Raw genomic sequence first — 22,146 nt, forward strand, 5'->3', positions numbered from 1 at the left:
TTGCAACTAGTGTCCACACCCAGTGCTGTGGGTCCATATGATGCCGCGTCCCTAACGAAATCCACCAGCAATTCGGCCTTTACGCCGATCAACTCAATGCCGCCGCACTTGAACTCGCTGAGCCACCATCCGATGGCCCAGCGACCCTATCTCTACGATGCCATCAGTTTTCCGAATAAGAATGTCAACCAGAACAATGCGAATGCGTTCCCTAACCAGCTGATCTCGCTGCATCAGATCCGCAACTATGCGCACCAGCCGGCGGGTCTGATGGCTGGGGAACATCTGTTGGGCGTGAGTGTGGGTCCGGGCAAGGAGAAAGGGTAGCTAGGGTCCTACTTTTAAGTTTGGTACTTATCCACGTTGCTATAATTAACTGTATCATTTGACGAGGCGTGCATTCCTGTACAGTATTAATTTGTAGCTTAGCTTACATTTACATCTAAATAGATATTGGTTTAAGTTTACGTTTGGGATAAGCTCGCACTGTAAATGGCCAACGATACGTATTCTTGTTTAAATAACACCGTCCATACCTAAGTTTATACAATGTCCCGACTCTAAAAAATATGTACACATGTGGACCCTGAATCCTTTAAACCATCCAAATGTTGGTTCTCTTTCCCACAGACAGACCTCGTCGTTTGCAAAACTTGTAAATACTTTAAAGAATTGAAGGGAAATGTATTTATATTCGAATGCACAAACGGATCTCGCAGTCTTAAATCAAATAGCAGCTGCAAACTAAAACCGATATATATGTACATACATATAGAACCTAAAGGATACTTATTCCAAAACGTAATTTACATTCAAGTATAGTACTATACATAAATACATATATGAATATATATTTGTTTAGGTGTATCCGTGTATTGAATACAGAAAGATTTCTGAAAGAAACCTTTCCTACAGACATACGAGTACATACATAAGAATATAAGAGCACAGAACACAACACACAACAAATTCACGAAAATCGAATGTGTTTACAACTATAGATGGAACTATGCGATAGATACAAGAAACTGAAACTATTTTGAAAGAACTAATACATTTTCTAATTATATGTTGGCAATTGCAAAAAGAAAATAGAGATGTTGTAATACTTTTTGGAAAGACTGAAGTGATCAAAATTAAAAGAAGAAAAAACAATCCCAAACCACATAGATGCGAGAGAAGATAACATTTTAAAGAACGTTTTTACAGCAGTTACTAAGCAAACTGAATGTGTCCTATAAATTTTCATACTAAATGGCAGAGAACAAAACTAAAAGCTAAATCTAATATACGAGTATAGCAACATCAAATGTAATGTATTATTAATATTAAATAAAGTAATTGTAATTTAAATTTAAAATTAAATTTAACAACAAATAACCTATAATAGATAGTGTTTAACTCCAGAATGCAATCTCAATGTAATGAATGGATCCAGGCAGCAGCAACGTGAATAGCGAATTGAAATCGGAACTATTAATTAAATAGAAACATTAAACATTTTTGTGGCATTTCGATCGGTGGATAGTGAATGATGACCGATGGGTACCCAATACAAATGCCTAAACATACATACAATACACGAGTATAATTGTCAATAGTAGGTGTGTGTTTCCTTCTGTTGAATGTACATTGATTTCTGATTAACCACGAAAACGCAACCCATAATAAAGTGAATTAAATGTTTCCACTCTCTTGGCACTTGGCTATATCTTTTCGTATGGGTTCGATAAAGGCACTGATGTGATACTTATCCGTTTGGCTGGCATATATCTGTGCTAGTTCGTATCGATTGGAGTTATCGAGTTGTACAATCGGCTTCCCCACTGGAACGTCAAAGAAGTCTCCATTGGTCTGCCATTTTCTGGGCATATCGTTAGTCAGGCAAATGGGACGCACTCGCACATTAAACTCCAGGGGTTGGATCAAGTGCACTAAAGCCAAGGCACCAACTGCTTTCCCATCACTTCGCCTGAAAGATCAGAGAGTTACAAGTCATTCAATCAAAGGTTCTCCTCTCCTACGTGACGTTGTGTATGTAAGACACATTGTGCAGCTTGTAGCTATGCTCCTCGTTTGCCCAGAAAGAATTCCCGTAGACCTGGCCCTCGGCCACTGCATAGAGTACTGGCTCTGTGGATGGAGCACCCTTGATCGGTTTATTTCTAAAGCATTGTTCCGATGTCACCAGTACGTAATGTGACAAAATGGTGGCCACGCATCGATACTCATAGAAAGGCTCACGGCTGCGCTGAAAAATGCTAACCATCCATGGGTCGGATGACTGCTCGTGTTCCTGGTCTTTCAATTTCCACACACCACAGATGGGTTCGCATTTGGGCAGCTCCTCCTCCACGACCCAATTGCCATTGCCATGGCACACTTGCACACCGGGCTTCTCATGCGCCTCATAGCCTGAGGCGCAGGTCACCACCATTCGGGTATCCATCGGCAGCAAGGCCTGATCACAGTCAATTAGACGTCCTTGGTGGGTACACTGCCCCTTGTACAGGAAAGTGCCTGTGTGTTGGCACTGGGGCACGCATTTGGCCAGCTCGTATCGCCAGTTATCGCCATCGCAAATGTTCTTTTGTTCACCGATCAGACCATGTCCGTGGCCACAACTGAGAGTCACAACGGCCTGGTCACGCACCGTCGCATTGCTGCGGTAGGTGGTGCTGCCTACATAGTTCTCCGCAATCAGGGCTCCCGATGGATCCTCTAGCCTGCAATGCCTCACCTCCCAGACCTGTGATGTTGCCAGCGGACCGTCAGCTACGAGCGGTGGATGTTGACCCATAGTATGGAGACATATGCCAGGCAGCTCATCGGAGCCATCAAAGCAATCTGGAATGTGGTTGCACAAAGCAGCGGCACTTATGCAGCCTCCATAGAGGCACCTGAATGCTGGATACGGACAGTCGATGGTGGCACACAGAGTGATGTTCTCATCCCGGCCATCCTTACAATCGATCTGGCCATCACACACCTGACTCCACTCCAAGCACATCTCCTCGCAATTGAATTGGTCACTGAAATCATTCATAATTAGATAGATAGATAGATCCCCAAACCGACTCACTCGCAGTCTCCCTGTAAGTCATCGTACAATTGGTACCACATATCTGTATCCTCCTCGCATATCAGTTTATTTTCATCGCTGGAATCCCAGCAGTCAATGGTATTATCACATTTTCTCATGACTTCCAAGCAGCCGCCGTAAGTACAACGGAAAAAATGTTCCTCATTGCATGTTCTGTTGTAGCACAGCTCAAACATTTCGTCGCTTTTATCCACGCAGTCAACAATTCCATTGCATATCTGAGTCTCCCGCAAGGGTACCTTAGTTTTTGTGATGCATTGAAAACCGAGCGTCAGTCCTTGAAAGAAAAAGAATATAAAATAATTTCCTTCACAGAAAGCTCTCCCTCTACCAATGGCAATTATTTATGTACATATATGCAAGCTGCCATTAACCGCATAATGATAACCTTTGGTATTCAAGAAGACAACTCAAGATATTCACCAACACTTTGCAATATTCCAGGCCTTACCTAACAGAAAAATAAATGCCAAAACGTTAACCAATGTCATAGCAGATATCTCAGATATCGTAGCTATATCTAAAATAAATACTATACAAAATTCAACAGAGAGGCAATATTATTGGACCGATCGATACAGGAGCTAAAAGCGAACTGATAAGAAGACATGAGAACGCGTCTTGGAATGGAATCTGTTTGTTATCAGTAGAGAAAATGCATATGTAAATATGTATAGTATGTAGAATATATGCTCACAAACAAATAAATCATTGGTAAATGGGAAAATACCTGTACTGATTACAATACGCAACTCAATTGTAGTTTGTATAATATGTTTTTTATTTACTGAAATTAACCATTTGATGTTTGTTTTGCTTACAATTACTATTACATATAATGTAGAATTATACACATTTCATATATAAGTTGGTGTGTTCCATGACAAATGAATTGATTAATGCCACCATAATTATTGTTTTCTTTTCCCGTTTAGACGAATTGAAGTTTTGAATGGACACAAAGTTTGAGTTGTATGAATATCTTTATGTAAGAATGTACCTACATATATACCAGAATGGGATATCGTAATTGTAATTTCAGGCTCTAACAATCATCTTACAAAATAGACGTAGAAGCGCAGCCTGATGTCTGTAAAGATCTATTTATTATGGGTAGTATTCTTTCATAATTTGCATTCAGTACGCTGGATAATGTGTGTGTGAGTGAGTGTCTATTGCATTTTCTTCAAGCTATGCTTTTTCATCTTTTGAGTATGTGCGATGGGATTATTATAAATAATGCCACTAGATACACATTCGAGTGATTATTGCGTTCGGTTTTGTTGAGCTATTCGTGGATTGTGTACTCTAGAGTACATTTGTATGTTATAAGTATATTTTTGCTTCTACATGTCCTATGTATTTATCTTAAAGTATTGTATCGTTATGTGTTTTTGGTTTCTCTTCGTGAATTTCCTTCGATTTTTGTTTGTTGTGGGTGTGTGGATTTTTGTATCTTTTTGGTGCTAAGCATTCAGCTGCGTGTTCGTCTCTAGATTCAATTAGGTTTCATCATCTATTTTAATCATTAATCTTTTCATTTTTTACGAATGTGTACGTATAAATTGTTAAGCAGTAAGCATTTTTTCTTGGATCTACAATCTGGACACACTTCGAGAGCTTTCGGTCTGTGCATTGCTGATTTTTGCTGTGTGCTTCGGATCATTTTTTCTTTACAATTGAAAAGAATGCCGGCAAAAAAGAACAGTGAGAACAAAACATAAAGATTTATGCTTAAAAGTTAGGTGTATTGTATCATAAATATATTATACATATGTATATGCCTGGGTTTAATATTTCTTAGCATGAAAATCAAATTTAGTTGCTCAATGCAAATGTCTTCATGGTGGGCACATTTAATGGGTATTCTTCATTTGATTGATATGGAAAACAATGGCAACGAATCGAGGTTTAAAAAGCGGAGAATTCGTGTTCTATACAGCAAAATAACCGGTGTCCATTATACGTAGGTTAACCTGTTTCCTTTATATATATATTTATTACGATGTCCTGGAAATATCTTACAGTTACATGCATTTTTATGTCCTAAACATTTTCTAATACATTTAATTTACTTAGGAGCTTTGGGCTTTGGGCTTTGGGCTTTGGTAATATCATAATTCTGCTCCATCTCTTCTTGGGTGTATGCCTTGCATACAAACTTAAGCGACTTGAAGGGAACAAAATTCGTAACAAATAAAAAAAAAGAATATATACGCTATATAGAAAACGAATCATAAATTAATAGCCACCGAGCTCATACTCATGAATCGTATGACTCTCGAGTCCCTTTTCCCTGCTTCTCTTCACTTCTTTAGTCCGAAAGTGGCGCCAGCGCCGGGGCTGCACTCGTTTCAGGCTGGGTGGTTGTTTGCACGCATCTCATTTACTCATTTAGTTTGTGCCACTCGGCAATCTGACGACGTGGGGAATTGCACACCTCGTTCCAGTGGTTCAGGGCGGAGCTGCTGGATGTGGGTCCACCCAACTCCAGGCGACCAATGACCTAAACAATGCCAACAACCAACCAATTAGTGGGACATTAGTCAGAGACTAACCTTAACCCTGAACTTACCTCATTCTTGGTCACGCGATCCCAGTCAAGTAGCATCAGCTCCAATGAGACGCCCTCCAGACTGGCGCCAGTGCCCTGGAATGTCAACAAAAATACATACACATATTTAGAGTGGAGTAAAACTCTCCCCTCCTCATTTGGGTGTATTTTCTGACTCACCTCTGCAGCGGGAATATCAAATGCGAAACTCTCATTGAATACTGGACTTAGAGTGCGCTTCTTCACGTGCGTCTTCTTCTTGGCAATGCGCTGACCATTATACAATAGATAGATCTTCACGTAGGGATCGGCCAGACCTGTGACATCCATGCGTGGCAAATTCCGGGCCTTGAGCAACACCACAGTCAGACGTCCAGCAGCCGGCTGCCAACAGAGAGAGATCAAGAGCTCGCCTCGTCCCTGGGCACGTATCTTCAAGCTGCGCGGTTGGATCTCCTTGCTGATGGAGAGAGCCTCCTTGGAAATGTCACCGATCTCAATGGAGGTCAAGGGGCAGACCACCTCTCCAATCACATCGTCCCGCGAATACCGATCGAAGCTAAGTATGACAAAGTGCAGCGACATGTTTTGCAGATCATTTATGTTCAGGCCGTAGAAGGTAAAGTCCTCGTCGTACACTGGATTCCGGGTATTCCGCACCACGCGGGTCTTCACCTTGTGCTGCTTGTCGGGTAACAGCTGCAGCTTCACATAGGGATCGGTGGCCGCCTGTGTGCGTCCGTTCATGCCAGTGGGTATGTCGCCAGTGCCCCCCGATCCGCCCTTGCAGGGCAATCCACGGCAGCGAATGATCGAGACCATCAGGGCATTCCTTTCGGCAAGATAGCGTAACTTGAAGTAGATGGTTCCCAGTTTTCCATACTGATCGGTCACCACCAGCTCCTTTCCGTTGGTCAGTGCCTGGTCGTCCAAAGTGATTGTCACATTCCCATTGACAATGGTCTCCACCGGCGAGCGGTGATGATTGTTCAGCGACTGCTTCATCCCGTTCCCATCCACAACCGTCAGCTTGTTCGCCATCTGCTGTTGTTGCTGCTGTTGGTCCTGCTGCATGGGTACTTCATCCTCCTCGGTGTATTTCATATTCGGTGGTGCGATCGGTGAGGTCGACTGGTCCTGCATGGGCGAGAGCAAACCCATCTGCTTGCCGTTCGTTGGCGATGGAGACTTCTTCAGATAATGTGGTGGCTGGCCGCTGGGCGAACGAACTGCAGTCGGCCGTCGGGTCGGTTGAAATGGGAACGAGGCATCATGATGGTTCTGCTTCTTGTTCCGAATGCGCATCTGTTTGGCACAGATGCAGGCCACCGACGACAGGACTGCAGCTGCCGTCAGTCCCAATATGGCAGGCACAACTAAAAGAAAATAAAACAAAAAAGATAGAAAAGAAATTAGAGAAATACTTCATCTACACATATGTATATGAGTACCAACAGGAAACCCAACAAAAAAGGTTACATTAACCAAGTTTCCTCCTTTTCCCTTCCTCATTTAATTATTCATTAGAATCGAAAAAGTTTTCAAAAACTTCACACAACTCTTAAAGGAGCTTGGTTAATAAGAAGATTTGAAAGGATACCCCACAAAAAGTTGCAATATGTTACTTACTTGTGTCCATCATGCTTACATCTGGTATATACTCTTCAGCCATTTTTAATGGATTCGGGTTCGGCTTAAGCCTCTCTCAGATTGTTCTTCCTTCTGGAAGTTCCTGTGTAGCTGTGTGGAATAACAATTAGTCACAATTTGTTAGAAGAAAAGTTCAGTAGGAAAACTTTTTTGTATGGACTGGCTTTAAGTGTTTCTTTTGCAACTTTCTGTGGCACGTGAACAATTTTCGTACATCGATTTTGCGCACAAATGTATGCTCTTTTCATCGGCAGTAGGTGGCTAGCAGCTGCCAGGTATTGCTGATGATGGTTGGGTTTTGTTGTTATTTGCATTACTTGAGGTTTCCACCAAGTGAGTGAGAGAGACAGAGAGACCGAGAGAGTGGGAGAAGATGCCCTCCCCACCATACACACACGCGTTATATGGGTGCTCTCGTCTGGGCCTGGGGGTGCACGCATGAATCATCAGAGCCCCCGCAAAACTTGTATGCGAAATTCGTTACTCACTGGGTTTTACTTTTTCTTCGTATTTTATGTAGAAAGATTAATTTGAATAATGTTCTTATGGAAAATCACATTTAAAGATATATTCCATTAACGTTAATACCATATATTGAATCACACCAAGAATTTTCTTATCTATTTGTTTTTCTTCAAAGCATACATGCATGCATCTTCTATTCTACATTCCCATTACTTTTTGGCAGCTTTCAACTCTCAAATAGGAAGTGTTTATCATCCAGTATTATTTTATTTTATTATCTTACTTTTTAATCAAAACCTTTACAAATATTTTGCCACTTTCAATGACCCAGCTTGGCGAAAACAACAATACTACAGCGTAGTTCCACTCAGAGGTAATTTACTTTACCTCTGTTGGGTCCGCTTGGAAATCGTTAAACCGGCGCAGGCGCTCTACGCGGAGTGAAGACTTTTTGTATGGGTTGTGTGCTGTATCTGAGAGCGAGGGTTGAAGAAACCTGTGACGTCTTATAGCCACATGGGGGTGACTGGCATTATGTTGAGTTTTACAACACTACCAAAGCTGTATGAGTCATTAACTAATCAGACAAATTCTTAAATAACAATGCTTTTAAATGAGAATTCTTGGATACATTATTTTCTCTGTATTTTAAACCATTTTAACGAGTTATCAAGAAAATAATGAAGTCTCTCTCAACTCAACTCTCATTTCAAATTCTATAAAGCTAAAATGAACTTAACGAAAGAGCGCGCTAGCGAGCTTGCTATTGAGCTTTTAGCTTTCGCTTCGTCAAATCGAACCTTCGTTAAGGCCAAAGCTCACCGCAGTGGCGGGCGGCTTTTGGGAAGCTTAAAAAGCCTCGCGCTCGCCGGCCAGAGGCTGAGTTGGTAACGGTCTGCGTCTGCGCGCAGTTCAAAACAGGTTAAAACGAGACCCAGTGCTAAAAATAAGAGGGGAATACTAAAAACCCTAGAAGGCAGCCCAACAAATCCGTTGTACTCGTGAGTGTCTTTGTGTTGTGTCCGAGAAAAGATAAAGAAACATAAAAGAAAAAAACTGCAACAAGAAACGTTTAAATAAATTGTTCACAGTTGTGCATTTTTTACGAGTCGAGTCGAACAGTTCGTTTTTATCATCTCCATGCCATTGAGCCATTGAGCTATTTGCTGAGAGGCATTTCAGTTTTCAATAAGGAATAAATAATTAAATTTTTCCAAAAAATTAACAAACAGAAAAGGAAACCCGAACCGACATAGACCGACCGTAAGTTGATGCAATCGCCTGATACCTGAGTTTTTCTTTTATTTCGCTGATTTTCTGCTGTGTTTCGGCCATGTCCGTTTTTAGCATTGAGGAAGCTCAACGAAAACTGTTTTGGCCAGCCTCTTGGACTGCTGGAAATTTTACCATTGTCATAAGTCCAAGAAACGGAACTTCAGCAGAGTGTTTGTTGGTCTTCTGATGCCTCATGGCGATAAATTGAGTTGCATTTTTTTTTATTACTTTTTTTTGCATTAGCTCCAATTCCAATTTGACTCGTTTTGTTTGCCGTCTGTGGAGGTCTCACGATTTTCTGCCTCTAGACACGTTTCTAATCTTAGTTACTGGTTTCTTTTTCCACACACATCAAATTGGTCACCCATTGTCTGGCTTTGCCTTCCATACGATCACAAATCTGTTCGATTTTTGTGCTCAATTACATAGCATATTAATCGTACTGCGCCTCTTTATGTCTCTGTGCCACAGCCTCACTTATTAGGGTGTTTCACGTAGCCAGTTCATGAAACGATCATTAAAGTGTAATAGGAAATTAGCCCGGTTTCGTCGCCCCACCACAAAACCAGCCTCTGTTTCATTTCCACCGCATTTGTATTCGACGGAAGCCCGAGTATTACGCTTATTTATGGTGGGTAAAATTCGCCTTTTGAATTAAAATGAATGGAAATATCCGTTATTAGCTGGCTTTTCTTTTCCAAGTCCATCAATGGAGGAAAGAGGCTTAGATTTTCTAAGAGTTTTTAAACTTAAGTAAAGTTGGTCTTTTGATTATGAGGTGAAAATCTTTATAAATATGATCATGAGTTATTAATATTATAGGAAATGAATGCATATTATCTCTGAGGCCAAGAAATGTTATCACTAGTGTGACTTTCGAAAATACAAATATTTTCTACCAAGACTTGCATTAGCTTATTAATTTCTTGCAAATAAATAAACAACAACATTTTGGTCACAAGGCCATGAAAATATTTCCACAAAAAGTGGATCCCAAAAACCCTAAATTACAAATACTCACATAAAATACCACGAAAATATAATGCTGAACAGGCTTTCAATATAAATACACATATATTTGGTCATATGAAGATAACTCTTTTCTGAGAAGTAATTCCCAAATACCCAAGGAACTTACTTATACTCGTACCCCAATTTGTTAAAGTATGATTGAGAAATGCTAATATTTCTTCATACTCTAATGCCCGGTCAAGCAAAGAAAGTGCCAAAAACTCACCTAATCTGTCAGCTGATTAAAGCCCAAAGTAAAAGCAATCAAAGCTCAAACAATAAATTCAGCAAAATCAAAAAGAATTTCACATTAACATTCGCTTTGCTCTGATTTTATGCATGAACTCATTAAAACCAAGAGGAGGCATTCGAAAGGCATGCGTCTGCTGTGTAGATACTTTTTTTTTTCGATTTGCATATCAAAATTTAATGTACATTTGGTGGAGATCTTTTTATTTGTTGCTTCTTTTCTACCATAACAAATTTTGTACTTTTATTGTTGAGTGCAAAATTAAAGTAGAAGGCGATGATCCATCAAAATTTGTATTGAGGGCAAACAGTGGCCAACGAGCATTTCAATAAAAAATTATTGATATTTGTTGCCATGGAGGGGGGTTTCGGTGGGGGCCAATGGCAATGGATATAAGTGAACATGGAGAGCAGAGTGCTTTGACCGGCTGACACCCACGCCCAGGGGACCCCGCAGCGCTTTCTTTTCTGCGGCACATGAAAAAACCTCAAAAACGCCAACAAAAACTATTTGCACACGAGCGGGGATTCGCTCCATAGTTGAAGTCATGTTCAAATGTCAGCAACAGATACAAATTTGTATGTCTCCATGTTTTGGGAGCGTGCTGTCGCCGCTATGTCGCATCTCGATCGGGGGCTCCAGCTACAGCTCCAGCTCTCTAACCGTCTGGAATACAACGGACACAAAATGGGTAGAAAAAAGTTGCCTTTTGTTGCTCCTCTTCAAAGACATCGATTGACTTTTGCTGCCTGTTGTTTGTTATTTTGTTGTTTTGCTCCCTTTTTTGGTTTTTAGCCATTCGTTCATTCATTCAATCTGCAGCATCTACTCGCCACTAGTGTGTTTGGTTCCCCTTCGCTGCCTTTTACTCGCCTCCTTTTGTGTGCCTCCTATATGTGTCCAATCTGTTGCTTGGCCTCTCCTCTGCCATTTGCCATTTAAATGTTTGTGTACTTTTTTTTGTTAACAATTCGTTATGGCACATTTGCAGGCCAAAAGACAGCCGTTGGAACGTGACGTTGACAATGCTTGAAATGGGACAGATTTTCATAAGAAATTGATTAGCATATTGACTATCCATCCTATTGACTATCCTATTGCAACACAGCTGAAGCGGGTAACCATGTCTGATCATTATGGAGAATCGCCAGCCCCTAAGGTGTCGGCTATTCTTACTGAAAAGCGTGAGAAATTTTGGCAAAACATCAATTACGGCAGCGGCGACCACAAAAGCCTGTTAACAAATTCACTCATTTAGCAATGAAACTAAAAGTGTTGTTACTGTCCCGAATAGCCCCACAGAGATCGCAGAGATTCATGGAATGGCAGGCAACCCAGTTGACAGGCAGCTCCCGAACAACATCGTTGACTGGGCTTTGCATCCGCCTCGGGGCCCACCAAAGAGATGCTGTAGCTGCGACTGCTGTTACTTTTGGTGATTTTTTTCTTACCTTATCCAGCACGTAACCAGCGATCAATCAAGGCACAAAGCCTCATCTGGAGAGTCTTTGACAATCGCCCGAATGATGCGCACACCGCAATTGCAGAATTTCACTTGAAACTTAATTGTGTGGCTGGGGCCACGTAATTGGCAAACGCCAAGGGTATTACATGCAGAGTTGCTGCAACTCGGTTTTTGGTTTTTGTTTCTTGGGCGAAATGCAACAAAATGTTGTAAATATTCAATCACGTAGTTCGTGCAACATAGGATCCACACAAACATCCACAAAAACATCCAAAATTTAAATAAATTATGTAAAGCAGTTTGGTGTTTCTATTTTGTTTTTGTTGTTGTTGTTGTTGCTGCTTTCGAAATTTTCTACAAAAATTGTAGCCCCTGCTTGGTATTGGGGTATTTCCGTTTCTGTTTCTGGGAGAGTGGAAATATCCATTGAAAATCGTGCCGGTCAATGCCATCTAAATAAATGATAATGCGCAATTATCTGGAAAAATAAATAAAAATACAATTACCAATCAATGCAGATGTACACGAGATCCGTTTTTATTGTTTTTCCCCATCGAGTTTTATTGATCTTAATCAGGTATTGAAATGGACTTACCGAACAATGGAGCTTTAGACAACCAATACACGGGGGAAATAGCACATGTGGATTGCTAGAATTTAGCCAATAAAAAACTTGCAAGTCTCTACAAAATTAAACCCCATCATTGTTGGCCATAAAGCATCAAGCAAAGTGCATTAACCAAATATTGCCATTATGAGGCATGCGACGATGAGGTAAAAACCAGCAACAGATTCTCACACAACACAAAATATTCGCAAATTGTTGATGGCGCGTTGACAGAGACAAAAAGACTACAAGAAAAACTAAAGAAAAACTACAAGAAAAGACCAAAGTGGGTTTGCTGCAGTTTGGGCAGTAGATTTAGCTGCTTGGCTGTGTTGTTGCATTTCTATTTGCCGCCACGCGCATGACGAATGAAAGTGAAAATAGGAAGTCAAGAGATGGCCAAAGAGCCATGAGAGACCGGCAATGGTTGCAGCAGCAGCAGCAGCAACGGCGGGAACAACCAAATGCAACATCAGCCTCAGACTTTAAGTCAGACATTGGCCAAGTTGGCCAGACACACACACAGACAGACATTGCGAGTCAGTTTCCTCTCTGCCTATTGCCAATGCAATTGCCGCCGTCGACAGTTGCAGGTTGCACGCTGTAGTTGCAACTTGGCGCTGCAACTGGAGCTCCACACTCTTTTGATTTCTTGGCCAATTTTCTAATGGTCAGAGCACACTGTGAACACTGCGTAACATCAATATTGTGTTTGCATTTGCAGCCTCGTTATCCTCTCCATGGGGGCACCCGAGGACGGATGGATGGATGTTGCTGTTGTTGTTGCTGGTGTTAATTTATTGCCGCACTCTGTGAAAGACCGGCGGCAACATGTTGCACCTACAATTTCGTACGTGTTTCGCTTTATTTATTAACTTTTTCCCGTTTTTGCACTCGGCTCTTTTCGTTAATATATTCATACGCATTGCCAGAGCTCTTGTCAATTTGATGCCCAATCGTAAAAGACTTTATTTTATGGTCTGTGCTTTATTTTATCTCTCTATTGGTTTTTCTAATAGTTGGCAGATAGTTGGCCCTTACACAATCCCCGCACTATAATCACATGGTTTTATGTGGCGCCTTTGTCATGGCACGCATAAATTGCATTACTTTATGATTATTATTCTAATAAATGCACAGTTCCCACATTAATAAGCGCCCTCCACTCCTCTCAGAAACCAAAGCTAAACATATGCCAAAGAAGGTACCAAAGCAACTCTGTCAGTTGTATTGTTCACACCCCTGAACACAAGACCGACTTACTGACTGACTGCCTGACTGACTGACTGATTGACTAACTGATTGCCTGCTTTGCTGACTGACTGGCAGCTCAAAGAAACCTTCAACTGCAATGGCAGCAATGAAGACAATGCCAAGCGATATCAATACAAAAACCACAAGAAGACAACTGCAACTCCGATTATAATCGACATGCGGGCAACTCATCGCATCGCATCAGTGCACAAGATATTATGTACATCCGATCAAGTTGTTAATACAAAAACAAGGTGTTCATAATTATGAAAAGAAAAAAACTCACAGATAACATTGTTGTCAAAAAGGAAGTGTGAATAGGCCAACGAAGAGACACAAAAAATGTCATTAATAAATTGAATAATTACTCGCATATTCCCACCAGCATTTTCTTAGGATTTCCCTCAAGTTTTCCATAGATTTCCATGCCCCAAAACTGAGGCAAAAACTTGTCCCGAACAACTTTTAATTTTCTGACTGCTGCACGACTTTTGCACGCGTTTTTCTTTGACTTTTGTGAAGTTCGCCTGTACTTTGTTTTTCTTAGCCAGTCTGGAAAACTTGTTGCGAGGTCAACTGCCTCTCCTTCTGCCCAAGTTGCGTATGCACTCTGGCTGTAGTTTGCCTTTACTTTGGCTTTTGCTTTACTTTCATGGCATCCTTCAACTTTAAAACAAGAAAGACACCAAAAACCCATTCAAATTGAATGAAAAATCGTGTTTCAAATGTCAAATGCGAACACCAAAACCAAAAACAAAACAGACGAAATGTAGCAATTGTAGCGTGATCTTCTCTGTTGATTCTCTGCCTCTGCCTCTGACTTTTTGGTTTCATTTTCAGTTTCGGTCTTTTGGTTTTTGGTTTTTCCACTTTTGGTTTCGTTGCAAATTGCAATTTGATTGCTCTAAGCTCTAAGTCTCGATATAATTGGGGTCAAAAACGTTGTCAGCATCATCCCAAAAATGTGTTGATTTGTAGGTTGGTATTTCATGCGATGCTACACATTTGTGTTATTATCATGCCTGGAAACGGTGAGCAACTTTATCAGTCGCCCAAAACTCTCACTTAAAAATCACTCAAATCTCACCCGCCCAGAGGTCATCTCATCCGCGCTGCCACCAGCAAAAACGCTTGCAAATGACATAATTATAATGGACATTACTCAATCTCTCATTGCTTCTGTTTTGGGCAGCAAAAGAGTACGAGTAATTTTGAAATTTCAAATAGGAAAAGAGAAGCGCCAGAGCCCCTCGTTCGGGGCTAAGGTCATGTGAAACTATGCAGCTGACTGAACAAAAGCCAACAGCTAAGACCCAACCAAGATGATGAGCTATGTCTGGCTTGGCCTTTTGGTAATTGCCAATGCGGCGGCTGCTGCTGCTGCTTCTGATGCTTGCGGCAGTTGCCGTTTGTTTTTGCCAAATGCCCAGCGCTATCAGAAAAGTATCTTTTACTGATTTGAATTCCATTTTATTCAACTTTTGTTTTACTTGTTCGACTGCGACGACGCCCATTGTCTGCCACGGTTGGTACTTTTATTAATTGCAGTGCTGGAGCATTACTTAGATGATTTTTGGTCTTTGTCCTCCATGCCCCTTGGATCGGCAAGGTTAAACAGAAGTTTGGAATTGCGGAATTTGGAATTATATTTATGATTTTGCCCTTTAGCTTTGTGTTTAATCAACTGGAAATTATTAAAACAAACAAAAAAGATACATTTAAATATTGAATTATAATTTTGAGCAGATTATTTCTCAAGATCGTTTATTAAATCTTTCGTTTTCTGCTCTTTCCATTCCACACAGCCTTATCACAATGTCCACAAGTCCATCTTCCTGCGATTGTTTGGTGGGCGTGCCCACGGGCCCCACCCTCGCCTCCACCTGCGGCGGCAGCGCCTTCATGCTCTTCATGGGCCTTCTCGAGGTCTTCATACGCTCCCAATGCGATCTGGAGGATCCGTGCGGACGGGCCAGCACGCGGGTAAGCCAATCAAATCCGTATATGGTCAAGACGTGTGGCTAACCAGATCACATTCAATCCGTTTTGTTGGCAGTTTCGATCGGAGCCGGACTACGAGTACGATTTCATTGTCATTGGCGGCGGCTCTGCTGGCTCTGTGGTTGCCTCACGTCTCTCCGAGGTGCCCCAGTGGAAGGTGTTGCTGATCGAAGCCGGTAAGTTGTGTTTCGTGTCGTGTGTGCTGCATGCAACATGTTGCCAGCCACATTGTGCACACACACAGTGTGCTCACGGGCAATTAGATGCACGGTTATGTGGCATTTGTTTAGAAGTAATTGAAGCCTAACAGCAGCAGCTAAAACTTGTGCAACCGCAACTCTGCCACGAGCATTATGTAGACTAAACGAGTGGCTGCCACCGCCACCTAGAGCAGCCGTTCCCTTGCTGCCCCAAGGCAATGCATGCCCCATGCAAATGTCTTCTTTCTATGTAGGATTGGTCTTGCTGCATGCCCTCTACAATGCCTCATGGGGGTTTCTTACGTTCCGCTTGACTTCATTTGTTTTGCATTGGAATCATTGTTTGCTTTTTTGGCTTACATTTTTTATGAATGAATTATAATGCATCAACAATACGGTGGCACGAGTGTTTGTGATACTTAATGCAGGGCATTCACTTTTCCTTAATTAGAAACAAATATGCGGTAAACTCTGCTGAAGAGGCTTTTTAGCACTGAATAATTTTACATAAATTTGGCTAAATTGAAAACAGGATTTATAGTACCAGTTATTAGAGGATAGCATTAGGGAATCATATAATAATTTATGGAATGCTTTTAGGAAACCATTTTTATTCATACAAAATCGAACCATTAGTCGAGCAAATCTTCTTTTAAAATGTCTCTATTTTGCGTAGAGTCTAAATACAACAAAAACACCTCATTAATCATCATAATTTTTCACCATTCATCACTAATAACTTAATTAGTTATTCATGTCTCTAGAAAATCACTTAGTACCTCTCTCCAGCGCCGGGAAAACATTCTCATAAATCCCATTAGACTTGCCTTATCAGCCATTCTTCTCTTCGCTTGGCTTACTTTGTGGGTTACACCGTACTTTTCAATTTTATTTATTGTACGTGACAATTTTTATGCCCAGTCACTAATTACACTAATTGCATAATGAAACCCTCGAGAAAAGAGAAACATTTTCAAAGTTGTCAATGCGTTGGCGTTACCTTATACAATGATTGCCCCCCAGGCCCAGGCTGAAGTGCAATTAGTTGTGGCCATTACTGGGCTTATTGTCTCGAAAAAATATAATTTTAAAGATTAAAACTCATATTCATCCCAAGTATGGTTTAATCTTGGTTGACATTAGACATGCAATTCATCATCAAATGTTTAGTCAATGTCAAAATAAATGCCGGAAAGAGGTACAAACTAAGCAAGTTCTTGGCTTTAAGAGATTCGCATTAGCTAATAGAAATGACCCTCAATTGTGATGGCTAATGGCTTAATTTTGTGTAGAGTTTGTGTTCTTAGTCTTTTGTTTTAATATCTTAAATTAAACTCACGAATCTTTAATTTCTGGCTTTTAAAAATTGCACAAAAACCAATCTGCCAAAGAGAAAACATTTCTGATTAGATTAAAAATGCCAAATAAATATTATTTCTGTGTTGAAAGTCAATGTTAATGGTTTATGTTACCGCCAATCATTTGTTACTTTCTTATACAAAAAAAATCAGCATGTTGTTCAGCAATCGAAAGCTAACTAAATTTCTAAAGACCATATTTATTTGAAGATGTTTTTACCTTGTTTATTATCTTTGGGGGGTTATATACACAGCTAATTAGAATACGTCTTGCTACGGTGCTAATTGTTGTCTCTTATTTCTTATTTCGTTTGCATTTTGCGCTGTAGAACAAGTTATGAACAATGTGGGGATCATATATAACGCTAATACTCAATGAATCAGAGCTGGTATTGTTTTTTTGTTGCTATTTTGTTGAATTTCTTTTGTCTGTGAGCGATTTTTGCGGCTACAACTTTCGGCTCCCACGCTGTGGTTAAAACAATCAAAGATTCCATCTGTGATTGGATTTAATTAATTACGAGTCGTGGACTCTTCGCAACGGAAATTCTTGGAGTAGAATGCTGATTGGAGCAATACAAATTATAATCGATTACCCAGGGGTTAAGCGAAAGCGTGCCTCAGATGTTGCAAGCATCTAATTGAGATGCCACCCAGATGCAGAAGGCTATTGAAATTTGGGCTTTAAATGGGTGGATAATCATCCACCGGTTTCTGGCTGCTCACGACTCAAACACATTCCTATTATTCGTTTCATTTCAGGTGGCGACGAACCGGTGGGTGCACAGATCCCCTCCATGTTCCTGAATTTCATTGGCAGTGACATTGACTATCGCTACAACACGGAGCCCGAGCGGATGGCCTGCCTGTCCTCCATGGAGCAGCGCTGCTACTGGCCCCGTGGCAAGGTCCTGGGTGGCACTTCGGTGATGAACGGCATGATGTACATACGCGGCAATCGCGAGGACTACGACGATTGGGCCGCACAGGGAAATCCGGGGTGGAGCTACCAGGATGTGCTGCCGTTCTTCAAGAAATCAGAGGATAATCTCGAACTGGATGCCGTGGGCACCGAATACCATGCCAAGGGTGGTCTTCTGCCGGTGGGCAAGTTCCCCTATAATCCCCCACTGTCTTATGCCCTTCTGAAGGCCGGCGAGGAGATGGGCTTCGCGGTGCAGGATCTAAATGGACAGAACTCGACAGGCTTCATGATTGCCCAGATGACGGCCAGGAATGGCATTCGCTACAGCTCTGCCAGGGCTTTCCTGAGACCCGCACGCATGCGCAACAATCTGCACATATTGCTGAACACCACCGTGACCAAGGTGCTCATCCATCCGGGCACCAAGAACGTTGTGGGAGTGGAAGTCAGCGATCAGTTTGGCAGCATGCGCAAGATCCTTGTCAAGAAGGAGGTGATCGTCAGTGGTGGTGCTGTCAACTCCCCACAGATTCTGCTGCTGAGTGGCGTCGGACCCAAGGAGGATCTGCAAAAGGTTAATGTGCGTCCGGTCCATCATCTGCCGGGCGTGGGCAAGAACCTCCACAATCATGTGGCTTACTTCACAAATTTCTTCATCGATGATGCGGACACGGCGCCCCTCAACTGGGCCACGGCCATGGAGTACTTGCTCTTCCGCGATGGCCTGATGTCGGGCACTGGCATCTCCGATGTCACCGCCAAGATGGCCACCCGCTGGGCCGATCGCCCCAATCTGCCCGATCTGCAGCTCTACTTTGGTGGCTACTTGGCCAGCTGTGCCCGCACCGGACAGGTGGGCGAGCTACTCTCGAACAACTCCCGGTCCATTCAGATATTCCCGGCTGTACTCAATCCCAAGTCCCGTGGTTACATTACCCTACGCTCGGCCGATCCCTTGGATCCCCCACGCATCTTTGCCAACTATCTGACGGATGAGCGTGATGTCAAGACCCTGGTGGAGGGCATTAAGATTGCCATACGGCTATCGCAGACCTCGCCCCTGAAGCAGTACGGCATGAGGCTGGACAAGACCGTGGTGAAGGGCTGTGAGTCGCACACCTTCGGTAGCGATTCCTACTGGGAGTGCGCCGTGCGTCAGAACACCGGACCGGAGAATCATCAGGCGGGCTCCTGCAAAATGGGTCCCTCCCAAGATCCCATGGCGGTGGTCAATCACGAGCTGAGAGTCCATGGTGTGCGCGGACTGCGTGTGATGGACACCAGCATTATGCCCAAGGTGACGGCGGGCAATACCCATGCACCGGCCGTGATGATTGCCGAGAAGGGCGCCTATCTGCTGAAGCGTGCCTGGGGCGCCAAAGTCTGACGTGTGGATGCGACGTGGACGTTGCATAGAGTAATTTAATCAAATTCCAACGAAAATTACTACAAATTCAAATTTAAGCGAAAATTATTATTAAGGAAAAAACTCAACCTTTTCTATACTAATTTTAAAACCTTTTTGGCCTGATCCGATACGATATGAACCCATTCTATTCCAACTCTAAGCACTCTGCGTTGCGCAATCAACGACTCCGACAATGACTCTCGATAAGTTTAACCGTTTAACAGGTTCTACCTACTATTATTTAAACTAATTCTTGTGAAAACCACCCCATTGAAATATCCAAATCTCGAATATCGCTCTCTCTCTCTGTTTCTATAATATACTTGTATTTATTGTTCGATTAAAGTGCAACAACTATTTAGTTTAAATACTTAATGATTTGTCATCAATTGGAAAACATTTACCACACGATCGCATATCGAAAGATCATATAAAAGGGTTCCATATTTCCCATAAACCAGTCAGAAAGTCGAAAAATGTTTCGTGCTATATTTGTGCTTGGTTTTGTATCTTTGATGCTGGTTTTTGGCCAGGATATTGTGCCCGATGATCCGGAAAAGCAGCAGGAAATGCATGCATTTTTCAAATCGATCCGAGTGCAATGTGCGGATGAGAATATGATTCCATATGGTAAGCGGGGCATACAATAGATCATTTTAATTGGGCAATCGACGGGGATGAAATGTGTTTCTTTTGTGTGTTTGCATTGTTGGCCAATTTCCGCAAATATTATAACAAATTGGAGCAACTGTGCATTGCATGTTCCAAACCATCAAAATATTTCCTATAAAAGGGCATCAATCCCCAGCAAAAACCAAACCAGAAATCATTTTAGTTCAAAATGCTTTCCATGCTGTTTAAAACGTTGGCGGTCGTTGCTCTGTTGAGCCTCGGTATGTGCACTATAAAAGCGCTGCAGGATCATGCCAAGGACAATGGCGATATATTTATTATAAACTATGACAGTTTTGATGGTGATGTGGATGACATCTCCACAACGACACAAGCCCCTCGGGAAGCTGGCTATGTGGATCTCGATGAAGTTGTGCGGAACTGCAACGCAAGTTTTATCACACCAATGTGTGAGTCGGGAGAGGGATCTAAAGGATCATAGTTTGGGTGTATTAATAGAGCGACTCTTTCAGCCAATGTCCTTCAGTTCAACACAACAGGAGCTCTGCCAGATGAGAAGGATAAAACAAGCATGGTAAGGGGGAATCAAAGCACACTTTTGATACCACATTCTATTGGCTGAAATATTTCTAGTGCTATTTCCATTGCTTCTTTGAAAAATCCGGCTTAATGGATAACTACAAACTAAATGCAGATCTTGTGCGTAAATATGTTTGGCCGGCCACTGGAGATTCCATCGAAGCTTGTGAGAAACAGGGAAGTAAGTAGCTCCACGCTGGAAAAGTATTCCAAATACATTCAAAAACTTGAATCCATTAGAGGACGAAGCGAATGCCTGTGAGAGAGGCTATGCCATCATCAAGTGCGTTGTCCTGCGCTCCCTCACAGACGCCAGGAACATTCCAGTTGTGTAAACTACAACATTTCGGGTAGAAAATTACAAATTGTTTGTATTAAATGGCTAAATATAACTATGGCCGTGCACAGAGCTCTCTATAAATCTACGTAAAAAGCATAAACTACACTCATTTGTGTCCGTTTCTCTATCACGCCTCCTGCTCGGCGGCTCCACACACCGTTTGGTTGAGCAGGCGACTCAATCTCTTGCCAATGGGCTTGGGGTATTGATTGGTCTTCATCAGGAACTCCTTCGACTGATGCTCAACGGCGCCGTTGTCAAGTTGGTATTTGCAGAGGGCGTGTAGCGGGTTCACTAGCATCTTTCGCAGCTCTGGCTGGGCTTCGAGCACGGCCAGACATTGCGCTGCCGTCTCCAGAGTGCTCAGACAGCCCTCCGTGGGCTGGGTACGTATGATATAGTCGCTGATGCCCACTGATATGAGTTTCACCTGACGCAGTCGATGCAGGGCGGGACTGCTGGCGTAGATGGCCTTTGCCTGTGGCCAGGTTCCATCGATGAGCACCAAAGTGTATGGACCGGCACTGCGATCGATCTCCTCCAAAGGCACAGAATCTTTACTAGGATAGAGGACCAGCGTCTGTGGCGAATCGAAGATTTGCTGCAGTTCCGCATAGTTCTTTTGATTGGGAAATCGTTTGCCCTTGTAGACAACGCATTTTCCCGGCTCCAGGCCCAGCTGGAGCATCAAGGCAGTGCGAAGGGAACGCTTCTCTTCGGCAGGGTGCTGTAGTATCACAATTTGCGAGGCCACCGCCAGCGGTGGCTGAGGTAGGGCGGAGCACCAGCAGACAACAGCGGGTCGCCTGCAGAAAAATAAGCAGCACAAAGATTTTGAAATTTCATAGGCAGATTAAGGCACCTCCCACTCACTTGCACTGTTCGCACTTATCGCGTCCGTCGGGCGTGTCTGCGCTGATGCCAATCAAATCCTGCCAGGCTTCCTCCTCCATTGTTGTCATTGATTAAATTAAATAAATGTCTTACTACTGTTTCGGAATCCGGAAAACCACGGAGGGCCAGGTGGCAACGCTCTGCAGCCACATGTCCACAATAACAGCCCTGTCT

General features: G+C 42.4%; 6 protein-coding genes across 10 annotated transcripts in view; 3 read left to right on the forward strand and 3 right to left on the reverse strand.

Annotated features, from left to right (window-relative positions):
* The window catches only part of LOC117586107 (zinc finger protein rotund), a 33,703-nt gene extending 32,674 nt beyond the window's left edge, over positions 1-1,029 (forward strand). Inside the window, exon 8 of one of the 2 annotated variants that reach the window (XM_034275968.1) lies at positions 11-1,029. In XM_034275968.1, coding sequence (XP_034131859.1) covers positions 11-327 — 317 coding nt within the window. In that variant the 3' untranslated portion in view covers positions 328-1,029. The remainder of the gene's footprint in view (positions 1-10) is intronic. The other variant, XM_034275969.1, reaches the window with a different exon arrangement.
* A 260-nt stretch (positions 1,030-1,289) lies between these two features.
* Positions 1,290-3,609, reverse strand: LOC117586108 (modular serine protease-like). The gene is made up of 4 exons (XM_034275970.1): positions 3,555-3,609; positions 3,083-3,380; positions 2,025-3,032; positions 1,290-1,972 (listed from the first exon to the last, which is right to left on the reverse strand). The coding sequence occupies exons 1-4, from the start codon at positions 3,592-3,594 to the stop codon at positions 1,678-1,680; spliced, it is 1,641 nt and encodes a 546-aa protein (XP_034131861.1). The 5' UTR covers positions 3,595-3,609; the 3' UTR covers positions 1,290-1,677.
* A 918-nt stretch (positions 3,610-4,527) lies between these two features.
* Positions 4,528-8,180, reverse strand: LOC117586704 (synaptotagmin-4). The gene is made up of 5 exons (XM_034276974.1): positions 8,056-8,180; positions 7,287-7,397; positions 5,838-7,033; positions 5,679-5,753; positions 4,528-5,609 (listed from the first exon to the last, which is right to left on the reverse strand). Exons 2-5 carry the CDS (start codon positions 7,327-7,329, stop codon positions 5,490-5,492), a joined length of 1,434 nt encoding a protein of 477 aa, XP_034132865.1. The 5' UTR covers positions 7,330-7,397; positions 8,056-8,180; the 3' UTR covers positions 4,528-5,489.
* Positions 8,181-8,662: 482 nt separating this feature from the next.
* LOC117586703 (glucose dehydrogenase [FAD, quinone]) lies at positions 8,663-19,894 on the forward strand. Of its 3 annotated transcripts, none has more exons than XM_034276970.1 (4): positions 8,663-9,035; positions 15,440-15,617; positions 15,691-15,811; positions 17,956-19,894. In XM_034276970.1, exons 2-4 carry the CDS (start codon positions 15,450-15,452, stop codon positions 19,503-19,505), a joined length of 1,839 nt encoding a protein of 612 aa, XP_034132861.1. In that variant the 5' UTR covers positions 8,663-9,035; positions 15,440-15,449; the 3' UTR covers positions 19,506-19,894. The 3 variants fall into 3 exon arrangements, with proteins under 3 accessions (XP_034132861.1, XP_034132863.1, XP_034132864.1); XM_034276972.1 differs by having other exon boundaries at positions 8,663-9,031; XM_034276973.1 differs by having other exon boundaries at positions 8,663-8,773.
* Positions 19,895-19,999: 105 nt separating this feature from the next.
* LOC117586710 (general odorant-binding protein 84a) lies at positions 20,000-21,190 on the forward strand. Of its 2 annotated transcripts, XM_034276981.1 has the most exons (5): positions 20,000-20,156; positions 20,384-20,608; positions 20,672-20,733; positions 20,793-20,919; positions 20,979-21,190. In XM_034276981.1, the coding sequence occupies exons 1-5, from the start codon at positions 20,003-20,005 to the stop codon at positions 21,071-21,073; spliced, it is 663 nt and encodes a 220-aa protein (XP_034132872.1). In that variant the 5' UTR covers positions 20,000-20,002; the 3' UTR covers positions 21,074-21,190. The 2 variants fall into 2 exon arrangements, with proteins under 2 accessions (XP_034132872.1, XP_034132871.1); XM_034276980.1 differs by lacking the exon at positions 20,384-20,608.
* LOC117586709 (DTW domain-containing protein 2) lies at positions 21,083-22,111 on the reverse strand. The gene is made up of 2 exons (XM_034276979.1): positions 21,952-22,111; positions 21,083-21,884 (listed from the first exon to the last, which is right to left on the reverse strand). The coding sequence occupies exons 1-2, from the start codon at positions 22,038-22,040 to the stop codon at positions 21,206-21,208; spliced, it is 768 nt and encodes a 255-aa protein (XP_034132870.1). The 5' UTR covers positions 22,041-22,111; the 3' UTR covers positions 21,083-21,205.
* Between the last annotated feature and the right edge of the window lie 35 nt (positions 22,112-22,146).

This window comes from Drosophila guanche, unplaced genomic scaffold (genome assembly GCF_900245975.1).
Source record: "Drosophila guanche unplaced genomic scaffold, DGUA_6, whole genome shotgun sequence".
Classification (NCBI taxonomy): Eukaryota; Metazoa; Arthropoda; class Insecta; order Diptera; family Drosophilidae; genus Drosophila; species Drosophila guanche.